The 24281-nt window shown below is 33.3% G+C and overlaps 1 protein-coding gene across 2 annotated transcripts in view; it reads left to right on the forward strand.

The window, feature by feature from the left end:
- The window catches only part of Nipbl (NIPBL cohesin loading factor), a 101514-nt gene that overhangs the window by 23861 nt on the left and 53372 nt on the right, over nucleotides 1-24281 (forward strand). For both annotated transcript variants that reach the window (XM_010605480.1, XM_010605481.3), the window contains exons 9-14: nucleotides 710-2335; nucleotides 16394-16576; nucleotides 20801-20998; nucleotides 21237-21308; nucleotides 21391-21480; nucleotides 23015-23118. In XM_010605480.1, the coding sequence (XP_010603782.1) occupies nucleotides 710-2335; nucleotides 16394-16576; nucleotides 20801-20998; nucleotides 21237-21308; nucleotides 21391-21480; nucleotides 23015-23118 (2273 nt within the window). The remainder of the gene's footprint in view (nucleotides 1-709; nucleotides 2336-16393; nucleotides 16577-20800; nucleotides 20999-21236; nucleotides 21309-21390; nucleotides 21481-23014; nucleotides 23119-24281) is intronic.

The raw sequence follows: 24281 nt of genomic DNA on the forward strand, positions 1-24281 counted from the left end.
GTTGGTGGAAGCATTTTTACAAGAATTTCTTCTAATACCTGTGATATATATTTCTTATTCTGAATTTACTTGTATCTAACATTGTTAGCTTTTAAACTGCACCTGTACTTTTAATACCTTGAATAATTTGAATTCTGGATTAAGAGTCATGACAAATTATTAACTTTTTTCTTGCTGTCAGCATATTCATTGGCATGATTTTTTTTTTTTTCTGGATACATTCTTTTTCCATACTTACATGTAGTAAAATCTTATATTTACTGTTGATATGTTGACAGCTTTGGGGCTCTTAATTGCTTTTGGTTGATGGTTTAAATTATCTTACCTTAGAATTATGATTGTCTTATTCTCAAATAATCTGGTTTCTCCTTAATGTATATGAGCATTAAATAGATGTTTGTATTTGATATATTATAAATTCTGTTCATCTAACTTCATTGCACTTATACACTCAAAAATGTGTGTTGGTAAAAAATCTTTCAACAATACCAACTATTATTTATTGAAGTACAGCAAACATGATTTCCTTAAACTTTTAAAAGTATTATGCCACTCATGCTTACTATTGTATTTATGCATATTTGCATTTGCATTCACTACATTTCGACAGGCTATGACTTTTAAAAGATAGTCAAAGTCCATTATCATTTTTAATGGCATAAGAATATATGTCTATTACTGATATTGAATATTTATCTTTAAATTTCAGATAAGCCTTTGAAAAAAAGAAAACAAGATTCTTACCCACAGGAGGCTGGGGGTGCTACAGGAGGTAATAGACCAGCTTCTCAGGAGACGGGTTCTACGGGAAATGGGTCAAGGCCAGCATTAATGGTTAGCATTGATCTTCATCAGGCAGGAAGAGTGGACTCTCAGGCTTCTATAACTCAGGATTCAGACTCCCTAAAAAAGCCTGAAGAAATCAAACAGTGTAATGATGCACCTATTTCTGTTCTTCAGGAAGATATTATTGGAAGTCTTAAATCTACACCAGAAAACCATCCTGAGACACCTAAAAAAAAGTCTGATCCTGAGCTTTCAAAGAGTGAAGTGAAACAAAATGAAAATAGGTTGCCAGAATCTAAACCCAATGAAAATCGGTTGGTGGAGATGAAATCAAGTGAAAGTAAGTTAGAAACTAAAATTGAGACCCAAACAGAAGAACTTAAACAGAATGAGAACAGAACTACCGAATCCAAACAAAATGAGAGCACCGTAGTTGAGTCTAAACAGAATGAAAATAGACTATCTGACATAAAACCAAATGACAACAAACAAAATAGTGGCAGGTCAGAAACAACAAAATCAAGACCTGAAACCCCAAAGCAAAAAGGTGATAGCCGACCTGAAACTCCAAAACAAAGGAGTGAAGGACGTCCTGAAACCCCAAAACAGAAAAGTGATGGACGGCCTGAAACTCCAAAGCAAAAAAGTGAGGGCCGGCCTGAAACTCCAAAGCAAAAAAATGAAGGCCGGCCTGAAACACCAAAACACAGGCATGAAAATAAAAGGGATTCTGGAAAGCCATCAACAGAGAAAAAACCTGAAGTCTCTAAACATAAACAAGACATGAAATCTGATTCACCTCGGTTAAAATCAGAAAGAGCTGAATCCTTAAAGCAGAGACCCGATGGGCGATCTATTTCTGAGTCACTAAGACGTGACCATGATAGTAAACAAAAATCAGATGACAAAGGTGAGTCAGAGCGACATCGGGGAGATCAGTCCAGGGTTCGAAGACCAGAAACATTGAGATCCTCAAGTAGAAATGAACATGGCATTAAATCTGAAGGTTCAAAAACTGATAAACTGGAAAGGAAACACAGGCATGAATCAGGGGATTCAAGGGAAAGACCATCTTCTGGGGAGCAGAAATCAAGACCTGACAGTCCTCGTGTTAAACAAGGAGATTCTAATAAATCAAGACCTGATAAACCTGGTTTTAAATCACCAAATAGTAAAGATGACAAAAGGACAGAGGGTAACAGGAATAAAGTAGACAGTAATAAAATGCATCCTGACAGTAAGGCAGAATTTCCAAGTTATTTGTTGGGGGGCAGGTCAGGTGCATTGAAAAATTTTGTCATTCCAAAAATCAAGAGGGATAAAGATGGCAATATTACTCAGGAGACAAAGAAAATGGACATGAAAGGAGAGCAGAAAGACAAAGTAGAAAAATTGGGATTAGTTGAAGATCTAAATAAAGGAGCTAAGCCTGTAGTTGTTCTGCAAAAACTGTCTTTGGATGATGTTCAGAAACTAATTAAAGATAGAGAGGATAAATCAAGAAGTTCCCTTAAATCTATCAAGAATAAGCCTTCAAAGTCAAATAAAGGTAAGAATACTTCTGATGTTATTTGTATTTTAATCAGCTGAAGTTTTCAGGTTACTAAGCCTAAAACTGTGGAAATCTACAGAAATTAAAAATCTGCTACATGAATATAGAACATTTATATAAAACAACAGTGAATTGTTTTCAACAGTATAGATAAAAATTCTCAATGAACTTTCTCCAAGCCCTACTTCAGCTACTTAAGATAGCAATGAATTTTGTCTCTTGATTGGTTACAGAGATAAGTTCTGTTGCCATTTAGTTGTTGCAGTTTTTCTGAAAATTGCTTATTAATCAAATAAATGATGATATATTGGAATAGATGTATTTAACTCTCTAAAAGTTACCTTGACTATAGAGATAATCCATTTTACAATGGAGTAATAATTGAATTTTAATTTCTAGCATTAGTAAAACTATATGGTTTATAAGAACCAATGTTATAAATTATTTTAAGAACATTAAGTGTCTTATGCTATTTACCTGTGGATATATCTCTGACTTTTATTATTGGTGAATAATTCGAATTTGTGTAATTCAGAAAAATAATCTAAAAGTTATTTAGTGGTTAGACTATTGAATGAGTTTTATATTTCAAAAGTTGATCATTTTGGCCACTTAATGCAAAGACAAAAGAGAATATTTACTCCTTTTTTTTTTTTTTTTTTTTTGGCGGTACTGGGGATTGAACTCAGGACCTTGCATCTGCCAGGCAGGCACAGTGCCACTGAGCTACATCCCCAGCACATGATATTTATTTCTTAATTGGGCTAAATTGCAAGTTTGTGAAGTGAGATGGTGTTATTTTTGCATGTTTGGCAAATGAAATCCTCTGGTGACTTTCATAGATTATTTGAGGGGAGCATTAGGAAAACAGTCTGAAGTGATGAGATTGTGATATTATTTGGGTGTTCTGTGTATACTTGTGAAAATATAGTATTGTTTAATTATACTGTATAGCAAGGCCTGTTTAGTCCATGGAATCTAATAACATAATCTAAGTAGAGATACAGTTTTTAAAGAAATAGAGCTGAAAGTTTGATTAAAGTTTATTTTGTGAAGGAATTTTACTGTAAACTTAGATTTATATTTACTTAGAAGCAAATATGTGAAATCTATAATTATATTGTCCAGTGTGGGAGCCAGTAGCCTCTTTTGGCTATTCAATTTGAAATTAAAATTTATTAAGTAAAATTTTAAAATTCATGTCTTCAATAATCATATGTGCCTATTGGGACTATATTGTTCAGCACTGTTAGATATTTGCATCATCATAGAAAATTGAATTGTATAGCACTAAAGTATATGAGTAGATACAGAAGATGGTAGTGATTATTTTTGTAGCATGCTGTTACAGGTTGTGTTCCAAAAACAGCTCTTTGAAAACATAGTATTACTATAAAGAACTCTTTATTCAAAGAATAATCTTCTGGCTAATCTGTTTTTACTGTTATTTGGTCTTTATCAAACTTCCATTGTTTATTTTGTTTGTCTTTAAATATGAAAAAAGATTACCTTCTGAAACACTAATATTTGTACTCAGTGAAACTTTTAATTTTAAAGTTACACAGGTAGACCTACAAAATTAATATTTAGTCTTTATTATTTAACTTGAATGCCTCTCCTTGTAATTACTTGTTAATGTAAAAGAGGTTAAAGAATTTGGAGCTAGTACAGGTATTGTCAAGGTAAAGACTTCCAAATTTTTCAGTGAAAGTTCAGGAGTAGCATCTGCTTATAAAGCAAAGTGTATAGTTAAGTAGTTCTAGAAGAGTCATTTGAAAGATGGAAAGTGGTACCCTTTGTTTCCTTGATCTGGACCACCTTTCTTTCCCTGACATCTGTCAGCTTACACTAACTGACCTTGCTTTCTAATCTCTGTTCTAATAAATTTTACAGCTGCTTAAAGACCTTTCAGAAGTGACTATAGCTCCAAATTAGTAAAGGCTGTATCATTTCCCATGGTTTTTTCACATGTAATTCCATTGCCTATGAATATGTCTTCTTCTTGCTAATATATGTTTATCATAAATATACTTTTAGCATAAATGTATATATCAGAAGTGACCACATTAGTATATCTAGACTAGATGACTGCCTACAAGAGTGATTGATATATGTGTGTATATGTGCCTGTTAGACTTGATGTCTACCTAGTAAAGAGTGATGTATGTGTATACATGTGCGTGTTTATGTATGCATACACATATATTAATGTCAGCAATTATATGCAGAGCTTTTCATTCACAAAGTATTTCAATCCTTAGATTTATGTCAGGATGCTGTGTTAGATATCTTTTGACTCAGCCTTAAGGACCATTTTTTTTAAAGGTAATGTTTTAATTTTGATTTTAGTTTAGATCTCTGTTACTAAGTAGGCACAGTGTTATGTGATTGTGGGTTTTTCTTATTACTTGTATATGAAGCACAGTTGTGGGTTCTTGATTCCTATAGTACACAAAGATTTTCTTTTTTTACTTTTTACTTTATGAAAAAATAAAATTTCATAACAAAATAAGAGAATATCAATATGTAGTACATTGTGTATCATGATGTTCAAGGTAGAGTTCAACACATAAACCAAAAAGATTCTTATAAAAAAGAACAGATAATAACATAGTTCTATTCAGTGAATTAAAATAAACTAATAGTATAAATGAAACAATTAGCATCTATTAAAATATTTTTGAAATAGTACAATATGTAATTTGAGGACATATTTTAACTTCTCTCTACTTCATATTTATCTCTCTTCTATCTTGCTATTTGTTTTTGTGTTTCTCATATAAGAGGGACTACGCTATATTTGTCTTGTGTGTCTGACTTATTTCACTTAACAGTATGCTCTCAAGTTGCACTTACTTAGCTACGAATGCAAGTTTACCTTTATAGCAGCCTGGTACTCCATTGTGTATAAATACCACATTTTCCTTACCCATTCACCTGTTCCTGGACATATACACTGTTTGTAAGATCTAGCTATTGAAATTTGAATACAGCCTATAATCCCAGCACTCAAGAGGCTGAGGCAAGAGGATCGCTGTGAGTTCGAGACCAGCCTAGGCTACATAGTGAATTCCAGGTCAGTCTCAACTACATAGTGAGACCCTTTCTCAAAAAAAAAATTTGGGGGGGAATACACAAAGATTTTCTTGGCAGGCGTTTTGATGTTCTTCTGAGTAAAGGAATTAGTCTGAATGTTGCTAGAATACTTTTATGATTTATTTCTAGGACCAAAATTCTTAGCAGGTTTTTCTTTCTTGGAAGAGCCATAAAATTCTATCTTTAAATATTTTGCCTGGTGTTCATATATGAAATACTTGGTCTTGAGGGTAATTTGAAATTCCTTTGAATAACTTTAAGCTGATAAATTTTGAATTTGTGGTAGAAGTATATATTTATACTAATTTAGATTATGCATGTATTTTTGTTTTTATATGAACATTAAATATAAATTGATACTGTTACATTTGATTTTATTACTGGAACAATATGTCTACATTCGTTAATAGCTTCCATAATATACAGAAGAACATATAAAGTGCCTTTTGAATTAGTAGAGACTGCCTGGTTGCCATTGTCAGATATCTTGTTTATTCCTTGTAGTGAGTATGGGCAGACGTAACCTTTTAAATGTTTAGAATAACTTTTATTATATTTCAGTCATTTTATTAAATTCCAAAAAAGACATGACTGTTAAAAGTTGTTACCAGAATATTACTCTGGTGTATCTTAATATACTACTGTGTGTCTTGAAATAAAGTAATATTAATTAAGTAATATAGTTATGAGATTTTTTTTGTTTTTGTTTTTGTTTTTTTGTTTTTTGAGACAGGGTCTTACTACGTAGTTCAGGCTGCTCTGGAACTCACTGTGTAGCCTAGGCTGGCCTCAAATTCACAGTGATCCTCCTGCTTCAGCCTCCCAGTGCTGGGATTACAGGCATGCACCACCATACCCAGCTCCTCTGAGATCCTTTAAGAAGGCAGGATCATCAGCTAACATGCCTTATGTGTTAACAACTTAATATCAGTAATTACAAACATTAACAATTTTAGTTTTTGGTTTGGGTTTTTTTTTTTTTTTTTTTGGAAACTCCACAAAATATCTTACCTTTATATCTAAGGAAACCACTTTTTCTTCTTCCTTCCCCCCTTCCCTCAACTAGCGTATTTTTTGTCCCTCATTTGTACTCAGTGCTTTCATGTAACATTCTCTATCAATTGTTGTGATCATCTTTCAAACCAAAGAACAGTTCCTTATAGTGGTCTTAACTGGAATTTTACTGACCAGCTTTAAGGTCAACAGTGATTATTCTATGTAGCTCACTCGGTCTGATGATTACAGTCCTTATTAGACTTTATTGGTGTAGTTATTCATCTCAGTTTCCTGATGTAATACACTGCTGAATGGAGATGACTGCATTAACTGGTTTACTTAGCACTGAACAATTTGTCTAGTTGGATTATGGATTGTGTTTAGAACTCCCAGTTTCTCGGAGTTTGAGAGAATATGTTTCTTAGTGAATTTGTGGTGTGGTTTATGAATTCCTAATTTGGATAATTCTCCATATACTTTCTTTACAGTAGATTGGAATATTTAGTAATCTTTAATGGTACTGTAGTGGAGATTCATTTTAGTTTATTTGAGCAGTTTATAAAATATCTTTCCATATAGCTCAAGTAAAGACTTTAGTATTAGTGACATCTTTATGAAATGTTTGAAGATTATTTATTACAGCTGTTGGCATAATACGTAACTATAATATATTTTGAACTTGTGCCCATGATTTTCATTTTTAGTTTTTAATCCAAATTACACTTAAAAGACAGTTAATGTGATTTCAAAAGATGGATTAAGTAGATACTTCATAAAAATTAAGTTTATTAAAGTTTACTGGAGGTGTTTTTCCATTCTGTGTTGAACCAGCCCAAAAAACAGCTTCTATAGGATTTTCATATATCTATAGACATAGATATATGATTGATAGGTAAAGAGCTAGCAAATATTGAGAGAATCTTCTATTTATGAAAAAATAATCTTTTACATAAATTTCCTCTTATTTAAAAAAAGTTAATAAAACTATCCCTTTCACGTGCCTGTTGCATGATTAAGATAATTACTACCTCCTTCAAAATACAATAAATAAAGTGGATTTTTAATATGGATCAAACCTCCCCAGCCCCCAGCAAAAAGAAATTAGAATTCTCTGGCTTCTGGTGTGCCAATTTTTGAAAATTCTCCTTTAAACTCACTTTAAGTCACAATGCAACAAGTAGCGGAATCAAAACCTTGACTAAATCTTGACCTTTCAAAGTTTGCTTCATTCACTTTTAAAATGTAGAAACTGGGCCGGGGATTTAGCTCAGGTGTTCCACTACCTGCCTCACAAGCCCAAGGACCAGTGTTCCATCCCCAGTACCAAAAAAAAATAAATTAAATGTAGAAATCAATTTCCTTCCTACTTTGTGTAATTATGAGGACAGCAATGAGTACTGTTATAGTAAGAGCAAAAGTCTGCCCAGGTTTTTCATATAAAGGAATGTAATCATTCAATTTTAATTGACTAATGAAAATGTAGTAAGGAAAGGATCATGTGATCCTTACCTCCTACTTTTCTGTATAGAGTGGTAAATTGTCTTACTCAATAAACTATCTAGACTGCATGTTTTTTTATAGTCTGTTTTACAGTAATTTGATAATTGGACATTGTGGTATTGGTATCAATATTAAAACTATAATGCAAAAACTAGATTTTTCTTGAATATTTCTTTTGCCTCTTTCATTTATAATAGTGTTCTTTCAGTTGCTACAAGCCATTTTCTTGATATTTTTGTCTTCGTAAAAGCAAACCACTTTGCATCACATAAACAGTACAAAGTATAATTGTGTCATGACTCCTCTTACAGGGTAGGCCTCTCGTTCCTTTTTGAATAAAGTATGAAATGATCAGAAGTCAACAAACTTTTTCTGTAGAGGGCACTATAGTAACTATTTTATTTATTGTGGATTACTTACCTCTAACATTGTAGTATCAGAACAAATGAATGTGTGGGGCTGTGTTCCAAGAAAACTTTATTTACAAAAACAAGTGATAGGGAGAATTTGCTGAGCCAGATATAGATATAAAAGTAAAATTTTATATAGGTGAAAGTGATAACTAGATTCTTTATTCTGTAGCAAGTGTGACCTGAAATTTGTACTTCCTACTACCATTTGAGTGTTTATGTGTATATTAAAAGATAGATCTAGAGTTTTAAAATTTTTAATTCTTACCTATTTGTAACTGTAGTGTGAAATCAGTTCAAATATATTTATTTGACTAGGTGTTTACTCATTATAATATACTGGAGCTTATTTATTATTAACATAAAATTTATATGTAGTAAGAAGATTAAAATTTATATAGGCAAATTGCCTTTTAAATATTTTAAGTTTGTCACATTATTAGTTAGTAATCATATGAAGTTTATGATCTCATGAGGATACATACAGGTAACTACAGAGATAATGATAATACAGTTCTTAAGGAAGAGGTTCAAGTGCATTCTTAGAACAAGAGTAGAAGGTAAAACAAACATTGCAGGTTTAGGGAATTTAAACATTTAATTCATGTTTAGAGTGTATTACACAAGTAGAATAAGACTAGATTGATTAAACATTATTTTACATCTATTTGTGTTAAAGTATCAGAAAAAAGCCATTCCTAGCTACTTTTGTTAGAAAATGTTTATCTCTGCTACTACACATTCAGCCTAATGTAATAGTACTCAGTTAAATGGCTAATTATATAATTTATTTTTAAATTTATAGTTTGGGGATCAAACCTAGGGCTTCACACATGCTAGGCAAGTGCTCTGCCACTGAACTATATGCCCAGCCTAATAATATATTTTGATACTTGATCAATTTGACTACATATTTGAGTAGTTACACATACCAATATATGAATTTTATTATCCTTTGTTCTATATTTTCTGGTTTCTATACTACCTTAACATCTACTTACTTTTCCTCTGTATCTTTCACAAAGACTTATCAAATAGGTTCTAGAAAATTTCTGTTCTGGTGTTGCCCTTCAGTCCTCAAATTATTGCTAGAGTCACATTTCTAATGTACAATCCAATTTCATCACTTTTATTCTCAAAATGACTTTCCTAAACCTTACCTGTTTTTTATAGAATTTCCTACTTTTTTTCCTCTCTGTTGAGTATTTTGCACTATGTAGGACAGATCATTTAGATTTTTCCTCTTAGAATTTTGTGTAAGTCCTACTACTACTTCTTTGCTGCTCTTCTTTATCCTCTACCACCTCATCTCACTTCATCTTTGTTGAAATTCAACATGTTTGTGAAATATCTCTTTAGATAACCATTGGCTTTTTTCTTGTTTCCCTAAAACATAAATGTGTGTTTCCTTAGGAAAATGCGTGTATCAATTTATAGTTGATATAATATTTATATTCATTTTCACTCCCATCACAGATGCCTTTTACATAGATGCAATATCATATAATAATTATCATTTTGTATTCTTAGTTTTACTGTGCCAACATCATTTACAAATATCCTTCAGTGTGATACATTATTTCACTCTGTTCTCATTTTGGACTTTTGGTTATAATAGCTAAAACTAATCTAAGCCCCTATCTAGATCTTTTTCATTTTATTGAAGTTATCTCCTAGGGATAAACTTGCAAGAATGGTCATTTGCTGTATTTTGTATTTTCTGTATTTTTATCAGAGTCTAAGTATACATGGGTCAGCAAATTATAGCAGACATACAGAATTTGCAAGCAAAGCCTGGATTATTTAAAATAGTCTCAAAAAGCCTCATGTGTTATAATTAACATTTGTTTGTGTGTTGCTGGGACTCAAGCCTAGACCTCACGCATTGCTAAAGTGCTCTACTGAGCTATATTCTCGGCCCTTTTTAAAGTTTTTGACACAGTGTTTCACTAAGTTGCCCAGGCTCTCCTCAACCTTTCAGTGTTCTTTCTTTACCCTTCTAAGTCTCTGGAATGACAGATGCGCATCACTTCATCCACTAGGTAACTTAAAGGCATCACCTCAGATATGGTGGAAGATGATCTTTTCATTAATGACCATAAGCCAGTCATTTGTCATATTTGAAAAGAAGCGTGTATGGTCCTTTTTAGAAAAATTTACATTAAAAATTTAAAGAAGAATTTCTGAATAGGTCAAGCTTTTAACAGGGCTTCAAGAATGTAACATTAACAACTTTTATGTTATAATTACAGATATAAATTACTAAACTCTGATAGGTAGTCAGGAATATTCTATAGGGTTATAATGAGTAAAATCTATTTGACTAATTCTGAATATATTCATCAAAGCATTGTTTTATCTTGTACCTTTATCTTATGAAATACATGGCAGAGCACACACTTTGGGTTAGATAATCTGACAAAGATCTTTTTACTCTTAATGCACTGTATTTTGAGAGAAGTGGCAACTGTAAAATGTAAAGAACTTTCAAACATTTTTGTGTCGTGAGGTAAGAAATAAAACCTGTTGTGCCCTCCTCTAATACTTTCCTGTTAATTTCTGATTCTTTGTATTGGTTTCAAGACTATTTCCCAGCTAACCATCAGAAAAAAAATAGTTGTAAATTTGACCCTGACAACTCCTCCTTCAGCCAACTTCATTGTAATCTTTCATAAGTATTAGGCGTTCAGCCAGCATCTGGGTGCTCTACCTTTTTATCAGAAGTAAAACAACTTTATACCAGATTATATCATAATGCATCACTTCTAGTTACCCTGAACCATTGCATAAAATGTAGATCCCACTAATTGTTTTCTGACTTTGCAGTGAGGCAGTGTATCTTATCCCCTGTTGCCTTATATTGAGATTTTCCCCCTCAATAATAGAGATCCCCTGTTACCCTGATGACAGTTACCATCTACTATGGAAACTGTGAATTTTACTCTACTCAGTTTCACACAACACGAGCCTTAAAATGATTTCTTCTTTCTCCTGAGTTTTTATTACTTTTTCCAAATAATTGCCCAAACACACATCACAGTTCTTCCTCTGAGTCTGTATTTTGTGACCTCAAATTTTTTATTTACTGATATTTGATAGCCTTGCATTCACTGAGAATTTTGGTCCTTAGTGTTTCTTCCTCTCTACCCTAGTTTATCTTTTCTTTTCTTTTGGGGTGGGTGTGCCAGGGATCAAACTCGGGCCCTTGTGCTTGTGAGGCAGGTGGCAGAACCACTGAGCCAAATCCCTAGTTTAAATACAGTGGGGTCCCTGTAGGAGAAACATTCAAGGTCCTGCCATCATAGTTCATCCTCACATTTTTTTCAGTTTCTCTTCATTTTGCTTCTTTTGTTTCTATCAAGTGTTACTGCTTATCAGGGCTATGTCATCAGTAGTCTATACTCTTTACATATACTACCTATCAGAGGCTTCAAAAAAGGTAGTTGGTTTGTATTAAGAATCCATTTGCACCAAAAAAGGTTTTCAAACAATATTAAATTATGATCACAGGAAGGGCAGATGGACAACTTGCAATATTGAATTTTTCTTTTTACTGTCCTACCTACTTCTCTAATAGGAGTTAAAGATATGATTGATAGTACTACTATGTTGTAGCTGTAGTTTAATGAAAGAAATTGTCACTGAAACACATTGTGTGTGCCCAACTTTTTTTCAGCGATATAAAATTTGGAGATTTCTGTGAGTTCCTTGGTTTTGTTTCTGAACATGAGCAGTTTCCAGGGATGACTGAAACTTTAATCTCAAAATAAGTATTAATTAGGCTGATTTTGTTTTAATAACAGATTGTCTTTCTGTTTAACCAAGCACATTGATAGTTATCAAATGAGTGACTCTTAGACGTGAAGTCTTTTAATGACTTCTAGATTTAATAACCTGGTAAATTTGTTAGTTTGGGTGTCTTATACAGGAAATCCAAGATTCCAAAAAAGAAACATAAATAGAAATAAATGTATTCCTTAGTCTTACTGGAGCCAGAATATACAGGCACGTTGTATTTAAAGCAATTACATACAAAAGCTGAAAATGTGGTACTTCACAAAACTATGACAAAAATTACATTATCCTTCAAGTCAGTAACTTAAAATTTTGCAGTAATTTAGAAATGTGATTTAAAGATCAAAGTTAATTGGGACAAAAGAAATGAAGTGAGAAGGATAATCACACTACTAGTCTGAAGTCTTTAGGGTGGCAAAAAACAATGATCCCTTAAAATATCAGTGTATTAAGAAATAGACATTTTATTTTCATTGAAAAGATGATTTCCTAACTCATGAGAAAGAATGTAACCAAATACAGCCCATCATATTGATAATTTTAAGTTCCCACTGTATTCATTTTCATTAAAACTCAAGCAATTCTTTGGACCCTTAACAGTGTATTAAAGATCCTAGGATAGAATATAAGAAAGTCATATTTTACTTTTTTTTTAATTGAGGGATGTGGCTGTGTCAGTTTATAATATACTTCATAAAAAGAAAGAGGATGTGATTACTTCAGAAAACATACAACAGAATAGACAATGCAGAATGAAGCAAGGTTCTCTTTTGTAACACAGTACATTAACCATTGCTAGAGTGTTTGTTTTTCTAGGCTCAGACATCTTCAGAAATAAAACATGATCTTTGAATTATTGTAATGTAACTTTCAAGGGTGCAAAAAGGTAAAAATTTCTAGAGAATATTAGGGTACTTAAATTTGTTAATATTCTTATTAATTTAGGAAATAAGAGAGGGTAGCCTATCATGAATGAACATTAATACCAGCAGTACCATATATAAGACAAACAGGTTATCTGTGTTTTGGCTGTTGTGGGGAATTTTTGTAAGAAAATGAAAGCAAAGACTGAGTATTTATCTTTAGACAATTTATACTAATTCTGGGTTATTAGTATCTAGTCTATAGTGATGTGAGTTTAATCTCTATGGAACAAACATTTGAGTAAAACCATGAATCCTTTGCTGATAGCTGAGCATATAATTAGTAGAGCATGTGCTTAGCATACAAAGGCTGATCAAAAATACAGTGTGTCTGAATTTTCATTGTTACAGAAAAGATACATTGCCATTAACCCCTTCAGAATACTCCCTCTCTCACAGACACATTTATTCCATCCTTCTTGCCACTTTTTTGAAGCAGTTCTGGAAGTCAGCTAGTATCTCTGTGAGGTGTGATTTTTTTTTTTTTTTTAATGCAGCAAGGCGGGGAATTTAGCTCAGTGGTTCTGCTGCCTGCGCCGCAAACACAAGGTCCTGAGTTCGATCCCCATGGGGTGGGGGTGGGGTTCCAGTAAATGCTTCTGCCAAGTGTCGTCCAATAGAAAGGCAGGCTCATAAAAACATTATAATGTATCCACATCCATCTTATGCACACAAACTTGCACCATACAATTTTTGGCTCTTCCCCAAAGTCAAAATGACTATGAAATGTCAATGTTCTAAATCCATTCAGGACATCAGAGCAGCCACAACAGTGCAACTGAAGACATTCATGGAAGAGAACTTCTAAAACTGTCAGAAAGAACAATAGGATTAGTGTGATTGAGTCGAGGGAGTGTTTTGAAGGGGTTAATGGCAGTGTTCTTTCACAGTAATTTTTTTTAATTTAAACATTCATGTGTTTTAATCTTCATATATGTGAGACCCTGGTTTCAGTCCAGGGGGGAGGGTAGTGATGGAGAAAAGGCCAAATATTTTGGGTGATCCATACTTATATACCCAAAATAATTGTTTTAAATATTGCAAACCAAGACCTGTCATGTAAAGGTACAAGATCCCAATGATGAATGTAATTGTACTGTATACCTAAAAAGTACCAATAAACTCAATGATAAAAGATAAATAAATAAATACATACATACATACTGCCAAGCTGGAAAACAGTTTTAAAGATTTCAAAAATGTCATTTGTCTATAAAATACAACAATTTGCAAGTTATAAGTGGAAGTACCTTTGTAAGTAAATATAAATTGTGAACCACATCATTAAACAATCAGAAAGCCTTTATTGACCATCTCTGTTTATGAACACTTAGCTATAGGTGATGTAGAAAGTGGAAGATACACACTAGAAAATCTCCATGGCTGGGTGTGGTGGCGCATGCCTGTAATCTCAGCACTTGGGAGGCTGAGGCAGGAGGATCTCTGTGAGTTCGAGACCAGCCTGGACTACATAGTGAGTTCCAGGTCAATCTCAATGACATAGTGAGACCCTGTCTCAAAAAGAAAAAAGAAAATCTCCTTCCTTCAAAAAAATACATCCTTCAGGCCAGGGATTTAGCTCAGTGGTTCTGCCGCCTGCTTCACAAGCACAAGGTCCCGAGTTTGATTCCAGGTACCAAAAAGAAAAAAAAAAATACATCCTTAATTAGAAGTATTTAGGGTATTAAAGAATTAAATTAGATGCAGAATGTGTTTGGCTTGGAAATGAAGATAATGACAATGCAAAACTAAAGTTGATTTACCCCTACCGATATTCTTTTAAAAATGGCTCTCACTGATAAAATTTTGATTAAGAAAGCCAATAATTTGTTCCAAAAAGATGGCCACATTTGTGTTTGTTCAGGAAAGGTGGCCATGGTCATATTTGTCACCTGTTGTAGAGTTTCAGAAAAAAATTTTGCCAAACACTTTTTGTTTGCGAACAAAATTGTTCGCAAACAAAATTGTTCTTGAACCAAGGTGCCACTGTACAAACAGTACATGATTTAACAGATAGATAAATTAAATTGTCTTGTTAGTGACTAAGGATTCTTAATGAAATCTTGGGGATAGTAACAGGCACCAAAAGTTGGGTAAAATTGTTGCCATGAATATGTTTAGAACAACAGAAGACAGAAAGCTACTGAAACAATTCTTTCACAATATCGGATAAAATCTTCAAAAGAATAAAGTGTTGTTCTTCCATTAATGTTAATATGTTAACATTCTATAGTTTGAATTATTTGATTATATTTTCTTGAGATTTTGAAATGCCTTCATATATTTTTCTGTCAAGATGTATTCTTTATATAAGCACTATTATTATTTAAATGTTACAAAGAATAGTGTTAATGTTGATTTTAAGCTGCTAATATTTCCTTCTATAAGCCAGTAATACACTCTTTATTCCTAATTCATAAAATTTATCAGGTAAGGCTTCATTTTTATATTTCCATCCAAAGATTTATGTAAGTAAGGTAAGCTAAAATTATCATCAAGGATAAATTTTCCTGAATAAAGAGATTTTGCTACTTCTGTTTTATTTTTAAAATGTAAGGAAAATGCTAGCAAATCATTTATTTATACAAACTATCGGTGTGTATGTATATTGTGTAGGGTTTGATAGTATGATGTTATGAATCTTATGTTGATACATTTTTTCTATCAATGTTCATAACTGGCATGAATATTATTAATATTTTTACTTGTAGGAATTTATGTTTTAAATTATTTGATCTGTTAATCCCACTTTCCATGTTTCAGACATATTCAGAAGAAAAAAATATATAGATATAATTTATTTGTTTTTTTAATTTCTCCATAATTATAAGGGCTTTAACATGTTTAACGCAAATAGACAGTATTAGATAAAAGCATATTATATAAGGTTTATGTCTCAGCTACTATACACAACTGCTAAGACCAGAAGAAGGGAAGGAGGTGGTAAGTATCCTCCAACTCTTCTCACTTGTTCTGAGTAGCAGAATTTGTGTCATGCTAGTTAGGCCTACTCCAGGTACTTAGAAAACAAATTTGGGTACAGTACTACCAAGAAATTTAAGTGTTGTCTACCTGCTAATGCCTGCATCTCTGGTTTCAAAAAAATTTTAGTATGTGCATACAGATGCAGGAGTTGTGTCAAAACTGATGATAGAACAATGCTTAATTATGGTAATAAGTCATATTTTTTGTGTTGTTATATAAATATATGCTATGAAAATGGTATAATTAAAAGATGACTGAAAACATAAATACATTACCAATACTTTATTGCTGTGCTAATTTGGTTTTCCTGTATCTTCAGATTTAAATTTTTTCTTACCTTTCATTAATAGGTAGTATAGATCAATCAGTGTTAAAAGAATTGCCCCCTGAACTCCTGGCAGAAATTGAATCCACCATGCCACTTTGTGAACGTGTGAAAATGAATAAACGCAAGCGTAGCACAGTTAATGAAAAACCAAAGTATGCTGAAATCAGTTCAGATGAAGATAATGATAGTGATGAAGCTTTTGAATGTAAGTATTATATAACTTCTTTTTTAAAAAATTAAAAGGCAGATTGATGTGTTTGTCTCATAATTTGGGAGTTAAGAGCACAGTAATCTTAATTCTTAATAATCTAGTATACCAAAGGTTTGTTTTTTTTTTTAATTTGTACTTTTAAAGTTTTGTATGGAAAATGGGATCAGTTGGCACCAAGAAAAAATTTTTAAATAAGCTATAATTAGTGTTAAAAAAAAAACAAACAGGTATGTGTCTGTGTGTATTTAACATACATTTATTGAGCTTCTCATATATGCCAGGCACTGAAAATGAAGATACAAATAAGATGTGACCCCTATCTCAAAGTCTTCAGTTTATTGGGGGAAATATGTAACTAAGTTATTTACAGTACAGTGGTAATAATAAATCCAGGGTGCTGTGGGAACACATTGGATTGGCGTCAAAGTCAGAGTGGGGGTTCAGAGAATGCTTACTGGAAGAGGTGACACTTGAGTTGAGTCTTGAAGGACACGTAGGAGATAGCCAGATGAAGAAATATTTAAAATCATACTATCACTAAATTGTGAATGGATTAGCCACATGGTGGATTATCTTTGTGGTTTGGACCTGGCTTCTCCTTTTTGCCCAGCTGTGTCCTGGAATTCCTCCCTTGTTTCACTGTTTTCCAGAGCTGGCTTCTTCACTACACAGCTACCTCTCTACAACACTGTGATCACCTGTCTTTGCACTAGACTTGCTATACCTCGCCTGTCTTCCTACTGGTCCACTGAAAAAGTTCTTCTCTTTTATCCCTATCTTCCTTCTTCTGGAGCAAGAGAATTGAGCCTAGCCAAGAGGGGTCAGCAACCTTGTTTGACTTAAACGGCATTCAGTGGAAACAGACTATGGGAGATCTTCACTTGTGTGCCAACTGAATTAGTCATTATGACCAAAAGAAGTGGGAAGACCACCAGTGTGTTCTACCTTTTCCACCTAGTGTCCGTAGATAGAGGTGTGACAAGCAAGGGCAGGAAGGACAGATGCATGCTGCAATTTTTAAGTGTATATTGTTGTGGAAGCTCTTCACCTCCAAACTTTTTAACCAATGTTCATTTACTCTGATCTTTTTAAAATTGTGAGCTCTCGAGCTATGAACAATAGATTCTGAATAATGAACAAATCTGAACAGTTTTTAAATTGAAATAAAATATACAGCAAAGATAATCTGACATTTAATTATGTATGATTGTTATAACTTGTATGGTAAAGTTGTATTTACACACAGCATATTAAAATGACTGAAGTTAACTTTTAAAATTATAATCACATTTTGGTCATATGGGGACAATGGTTAGTTCTGGTGAAAAGAGAAAAGAAATTTGTTGGCCCAGAAACTGCATTTTATATACATGCTTCTCCACTCCCTCTCATTTCTTTTAATATATCACCATTTCTAGAACAGCTGTTAAGTCCCTTAATTGCAGTTTTTTATTTTGAATTACACTTCAATTCCCATTGATTGATAGTGGCTGCCTGCATTGCTAAATTGTTGTGAAATCTGAAGCTAGCTCATAGTTAACTGGAATGTCCAACAAGTATAAAGTAAGAGAAATTAGAGCCCTCATGTGACTCGTGTTTGTCATTAATACAACTACTACACTTTACTTTCTGTTTATGAGGAATGTTGTGTCTTTTTATAGGAGCATATAGCTTCGTCTTAAACCCATGGATGCTGTTATATTTATGTCCAAGTATTTGAAAGCTATTCTTATTTAGAGAACCTGAGCCTCAGTCCTACTAAGAGTAATAATTTTCTCTAGATTTTTAAGGTAATCTCAGAGTAGCTTCCTGGGTTTTCTTGACTTATTTCCTTGCAAGTAACTATAGAAAAGGGACTACTGATGGGAGTGGTGAAAGATGTCCAATTGGTAGTTGACATCAACAACCAAATTGTAATTAACAAAAGCAGTAGTGAAAATATAGTAACAATATATGATGTAAAAGTAGTATGAGAACAAAAGTTTTAAGTGCTGTGCTGCTTTAAGAGAGATAAACTTTGAAGAATTTACTATAGTTTAACCAAATTAACTTCCTAAAAACTAATACTAAGGAAAGAGTTTTATTGAAGGCTAAAGAAAAGGACTGAGAAGTGACTTTGAAAGTTGGACCACACAGACTTGGAGAACCATAACACAAATACAAGGTCCCTGGGTGCCCTGAGAAAGATGGAGAGGGGAGATAAAGTAACCCAGAGAGGTGTAGGTGAAATTTGGAAAGGGAAAGTAAAGAATGCCCATGTCATATTTGTGTATCTCTCAGTTGATCCCCTTCCCCTTCTCTTTTTCCAGAGTAATTAGGAAAATGGAGAAAGAGCAAAGCTGTCCAAAATGAGTTAGGATCCTGGTAATTGCAATGCAATGGTGTATCATAAAAGTTGTGGGTTTTTTTACCCCATTTTTATCTAGACTGCCTAAACTTTGATGAATGTAAAATAAAAATCTATAAGGCCTATAAGCAGTTATCACCAATATAGTATATTGTAAGTAATTGCTAATGAGTACAAGATTTTTCTAGCATTTCCTACACATAGAATTGAATGCTGGAAATAAACAGCTTCTGAAATTAATTAAAATGCAGAGAACCAAAGTAGATCGCATTAGTTTTGGTTCATAAGCATAAAACCACATATTCGAGAGCATACCCTACTCATAAAAAGATAGAAAATCTGCCCTCTCCTGACATACTTTATAACCATGTTTCTGTGTCATGAAGAAAATCATTGAAGATTTGAATATATCCACTATTTGTCCTTATATAGGTCCTCTTGCTGTGTCAGATCTGTGAACACAAAGAAACAGGAACAGAATTACTTTTTCCTGCCATATTATCCAAAGGACTGAATAGAATGGTTCAGAACTAGAAACTTGGATTTAGCTTAAATTAGATTTTTAATGGGAATATTTAGTTCTGCATGTAAGGGTAAGTTTAGCCAGGGTATAGACATATAATCCACACAAGGACACTAACATAAGTGTAGATACCTGTGTGCATGGGTCTATAAGAGATTGACATCCTTAAATCTAGACAAATAGGGAACTCAGGCAATTTGTCTTAAGTATTTGTATATTGACTGCAGTTAGGGATTCAGAAAAGAAGCCAGTAAAAGGAAAGCAAGAGAATTAAAAAAAAAAAAAAAACAGAATAGAAAGTATATTGCTGTCAGCAGCAGGTGGTTACTGTAATAACCAGTATATGATCTCAAGTTGGGACACATCCATTTTCAACCTGGTTTTAACTTGGTGGTACTTTGCATCCTAGAGCAGGTATGGTAAGTATTTGTCCCTTACACTGCCCTCCAGCTCTCACTGCAGAAATTTTTAATCAGTCTTTCTTGCTGCACTGTGATGCTTTTGGGGGACTCAATGATTTTCAGCTTAATGCTTTAGGCAGCTACTTCCAGTTGATAAGAGTGTGTTAAACAAAATAATTTTGCCACATCCACCTAGAGTCTTCAGTCAGTATTGGTGATTTTAGCAGAATGTTTAAACTGCTCTGAGGGTAGGGAAAATATTGAAGGTAACATACATAAACATGCTTCTATAGCATTCATGAGCTTAGAAACTTCTTACTGGGTTTAATAAGCCTGTTGGTAGAGAACCAAACTCAACATATTAGTATTTACAACAATGCTGGTTTGTTCTATATCTATGGGATTGTGATGTTAGGTCTTTAGAGTCTGTGGAATTTATTACTAAGTTTTGGGTAATAATTTAGCTATTAATTTGATGACATGCTTGATTGCCCATATTCTGTAACACTTTCTCAAAAATTGACCTTTTTCCCCCAAACTCTGCTCCCCATCAGTAATCTAAATGCTTTAAAGTGGTTCTCTTTTTATCTGAATCTTAAAATTGTTTTACTAGCAGTAATTAATCATGAAGCTTACCTATAATTTTTACCAATGTTCTGAATAACTTTGATTAAAATATGCAGTGTGGTTTAACTCCCAGAACCTTCTATTTGTTAATTAGCAAACTGAGTTCATGTAAAAATCCTTAGCTCTTGATAAATCATGCTGAATTTATTGATACTCATTCTATATCATAATTTAAATTTCTGGATAGGCAAAATGACACAGAATTTCCTAGACACACATAATGAAAATTTCCCCTGAGCCCATCTGGTTCATTTGTAAAGTTAAGTTTTAGTAGCCTTTTTAAATAAGGTAAATTATTTGTCATGGGGATTTGCTTCTAGCCTCTAGGAAACGACATAAAAAAGATGATGATAAAGCTTGGGAGTATGAAGAGCGAGACAGAAGAAGCTCTGGGGATCATAGGAGGAGTGGCCACTCTCATGAAGGAAGAAGGAGCTCAGGTGGTGGTCGTTATCGAAACCGAAGTCCATCAGATTCTGACATGGAAGATTATTCTCCTCCTCCCAGCCTTAGTGAGGGTAATTCATCAGTGTCAACGGATTTTTTTACATAAACTGATTTAAATGTAGGGTTTAACTTGGAAGTATATTTTATATCTTGTTATGAGTTAATCAACAACTCCAGAATTTTAATTAAGACAAAAGTATGTAGTTTGGATTTGTGCTCATTATTAAGTATTTAATTAATATTCAGGAACAAAAATGAAAATAGTTTAAATTGTCACTGCATTTCAGCATGTCTATTTATTTATTTTAGTTGCTAGAAAAATGAAGAAAAAAGAAAAGCAGAAGAAAAGGAAAGCTTATGAACCAAAACTAACACCTGAAGGTAACATTTTAATTTGTCTTTATAGAATTCACCTTCACTTAACTACATGGAATATGACCATCATTATTTTTTTCTCTTGCAGAAATGATGGACTCCTCAACTTTCAAGAGATTCACAGCCTCAATAGAAAATATTTTGGATAATTTAGAAGATATGGATTTTACTGCATTTGGTAAAATCAATTTAAAATATTTATGTATCCCTAGATAGGTGTCTAGATTTTGTCAGTTACTGTCCAGGAAAAGAGAGATATGATCCTTGCAATCAAGAAACTTGAAGTGTAGTTGTGGATTTATACCTTGTCCATGTTTTCAAGTCCATGTTTTAAAACTTTTGTACAGAAAGTCAGATGCTAAAATAGTTCAGCCTTGATAATATCTTAAGAATCCTGAGAGGGGCCAGGGATTTAGCTCAGTGGTGCTGCCGCCTGCCTCACAAGCCACAAGGTCTTGAGTTTGATCCCCAGTACCAAAAAACAAAAAGAATCTTGAGAGTTCAGCTGCCACAATAGATGGCATAATTAATGAAATCATTTATAGGTAAGGCTTAAATAGGACCTAGATAATGAATAGCAAAGATGCAGAAATAGGCATCTGTTCATTTATTATAAGTTCAATATTTATTGAATACTTAACTAATGCCAGTAGTATGTTAAGTGCTAGAGATGTAAAGATAAATAAGACTCCAACACCTGGTGTTTAGGAATAAAAAATCCAATGTGGACATAAAGTAAACGTAACCAACTAGCAATTAATGTTATATTCCTATATTACTTTTACAATAATATATAAAGACTATATATATATATTACATGTTTGTAAAAGCACTGCTTACAAATGTAGAGCTACTCTCAATCTTATGCCATATGAAAGCCATATGATGTGTTAATTCTGATATAATTCTCTCCATTTGAGAATACCTTAAGAGATACATTGCTCTTTATTTTAAAAAACTTTTTGCTTTCTGAGGGTTACTTACCTAAGTATATAACTTTTTCTCAATTATTTTCTCTTTTTAAAACTTTCCATCTCTGGGCTGAGAAATTGCCTTCTGCATTGTTTAAGGTCCTCAAAGGAAAACAAAGTCACTCTCAAATTAGGATACTTTAAGATGTTATTTCTAAATAGAGTAATTACAAAAATGAGGGTGAAATAGTGCCAGAACCCACAATTAAGTATAGGTATACCCACACACACATGCACAAAAAAAAAAAATCATCAGAACTTACTCAGCAGGAAAAAAAATTGTGAACTAGGCTGCCTTGAAAGAAGTAGTACTTTTTGGACAGAGCCAGTCTGAGAAGACCTTGTAAGGAAACAGTTGGGTATATAAATAGCCTGGCCTCACTCTCCTCTCTGATCTTCTAACAGGACACGTTACCGGCCCCAAACAGAAGCCACAGGGGAGAGGAGTCTGTTGTAGTTCATATAGGTCAGCCTCCAGGGCCAGAAAGCAAGGTTGAGAAGGATCAACAGTGTATCTACTACAGTAGTAAAGACAAGATAACAACATCTTCCCATTTTAGTTAGAATTCTTGATTTCATACTTAGGCTCTTTCATTCAGTTTGCTTGAGGTTTATAGCGACCCCTTAAGTTACTTTAGTTTGTGTATATCTTTGTGTGACCAAAATTTTTATTTGAAAGGTAAGCTTACCATTTTGAACTATTTCCTTTACCTAAACTTACGTTTTTGCTTGGTTTTTCAGGAGATGATGATGAAATTCCTCAGGAGCTGCTCTTAGGAAAACATCAGCTTAATGAACTTGGCAGTGAATCCGCTAAAATTAAAGCAATGGGTATAATGGATAAGGTATCTCAATATCTTAGTTACTTATCTCATTGCTGAGACAAAATACCCAATAAGTTAAAGAAGCAAAGTTAATTTTGGCTCACAGTTTGTAGAGGTTTCATTCCATAATCAGCTGGCTCCAAGGAAGGGTGGCATGGCAAAGGAGACAATTTATGACATAGAAGGCAGAAAGCAGCAAAAGCATCAAGCACCAAGCCACCACAACATCCCTCTTTCTGTCCCTTGTATTCTATCGAGGTTACACACCCTTAGGACAAGTAACACTCACACCCAAGATGGGCCTTCTGATTATCTACATCCAAAACTATGCCAAACTAATCAGTGGATTAATTTAGTTATCACACACCATTGATCCCAGCATCAGACAATTAATCCCAGTATCACACACTCTCGATTGATCCAGCAGCCTCTGAAAAGCCCACCTACGATTGCATAAGGATTTTGAGGGGGGCATCTAGGCACATGGCATAACACTCAGTAAAGTGACATGTAAAGTCCCTAGTAAGTGACATAAAATTAGTTTTAAGTTTCAGGATAAATTATGAAGCTTATATAATAATGAAAAAAATGTCTTCTGAGAATCTAAATAAATTATTTGAGTTATTTTGAATTAAGTTGAGTAAAAGCAATTTTCTGCAGCTTATTCTAAAAAACAAATCATATTACTAGGGCCAGGATTTAGCTCAGTGGTTTCACTGCCTGCCTTCCAAGCGCAAGGGCCGGCCCAAGTTCTATCCCTGGTAGCGGAAAAAAAAGTCATTACTATATTGTAAGAAGCATGGGCGTTGGGTTTTGTTTTTTGTTTTTTGTTGCACAAAATTTTCAGTTTCCCACATACTTAGATTATTAAATGTAGAAATATATAATTTGTTTAAATTCTTCTTTCACATAATTTTATTCATGAGGGTTGTAAAACAGTGTTGTAAAGGTAGAGTTTCAACACATTATTTCCCAAGCTATAAAATGTTGCAATTTTTAAATTATTAGACCTATAGCCTCATTGTATAGGCTTTCATGAACTTTATTTGCTCTGAGCTCCCTGTTACTAAAAAAGTCTCATTGCACTAATGAAATGCCATGTAAGTGTTCAGTGATAATTTCAAACAACTTTGGCAGCATCAAGAGTTGCCTTTGGGCTGGGAATTTAGCTCAGTGGTTCTGCT

Source organism: Fukomys damarensis, unplaced genomic scaffold, assembly GCF_012274545.1.
Source record: "Fukomys damarensis isolate Sample0158 unplaced genomic scaffold, DMR_v1.0_HiC HiC_scaffold_1, whole genome shotgun sequence".
NCBI classification, from domain to species: Eukaryota; Metazoa; Chordata; class Mammalia; order Rodentia; family Bathyergidae; genus Fukomys; species Fukomys damarensis.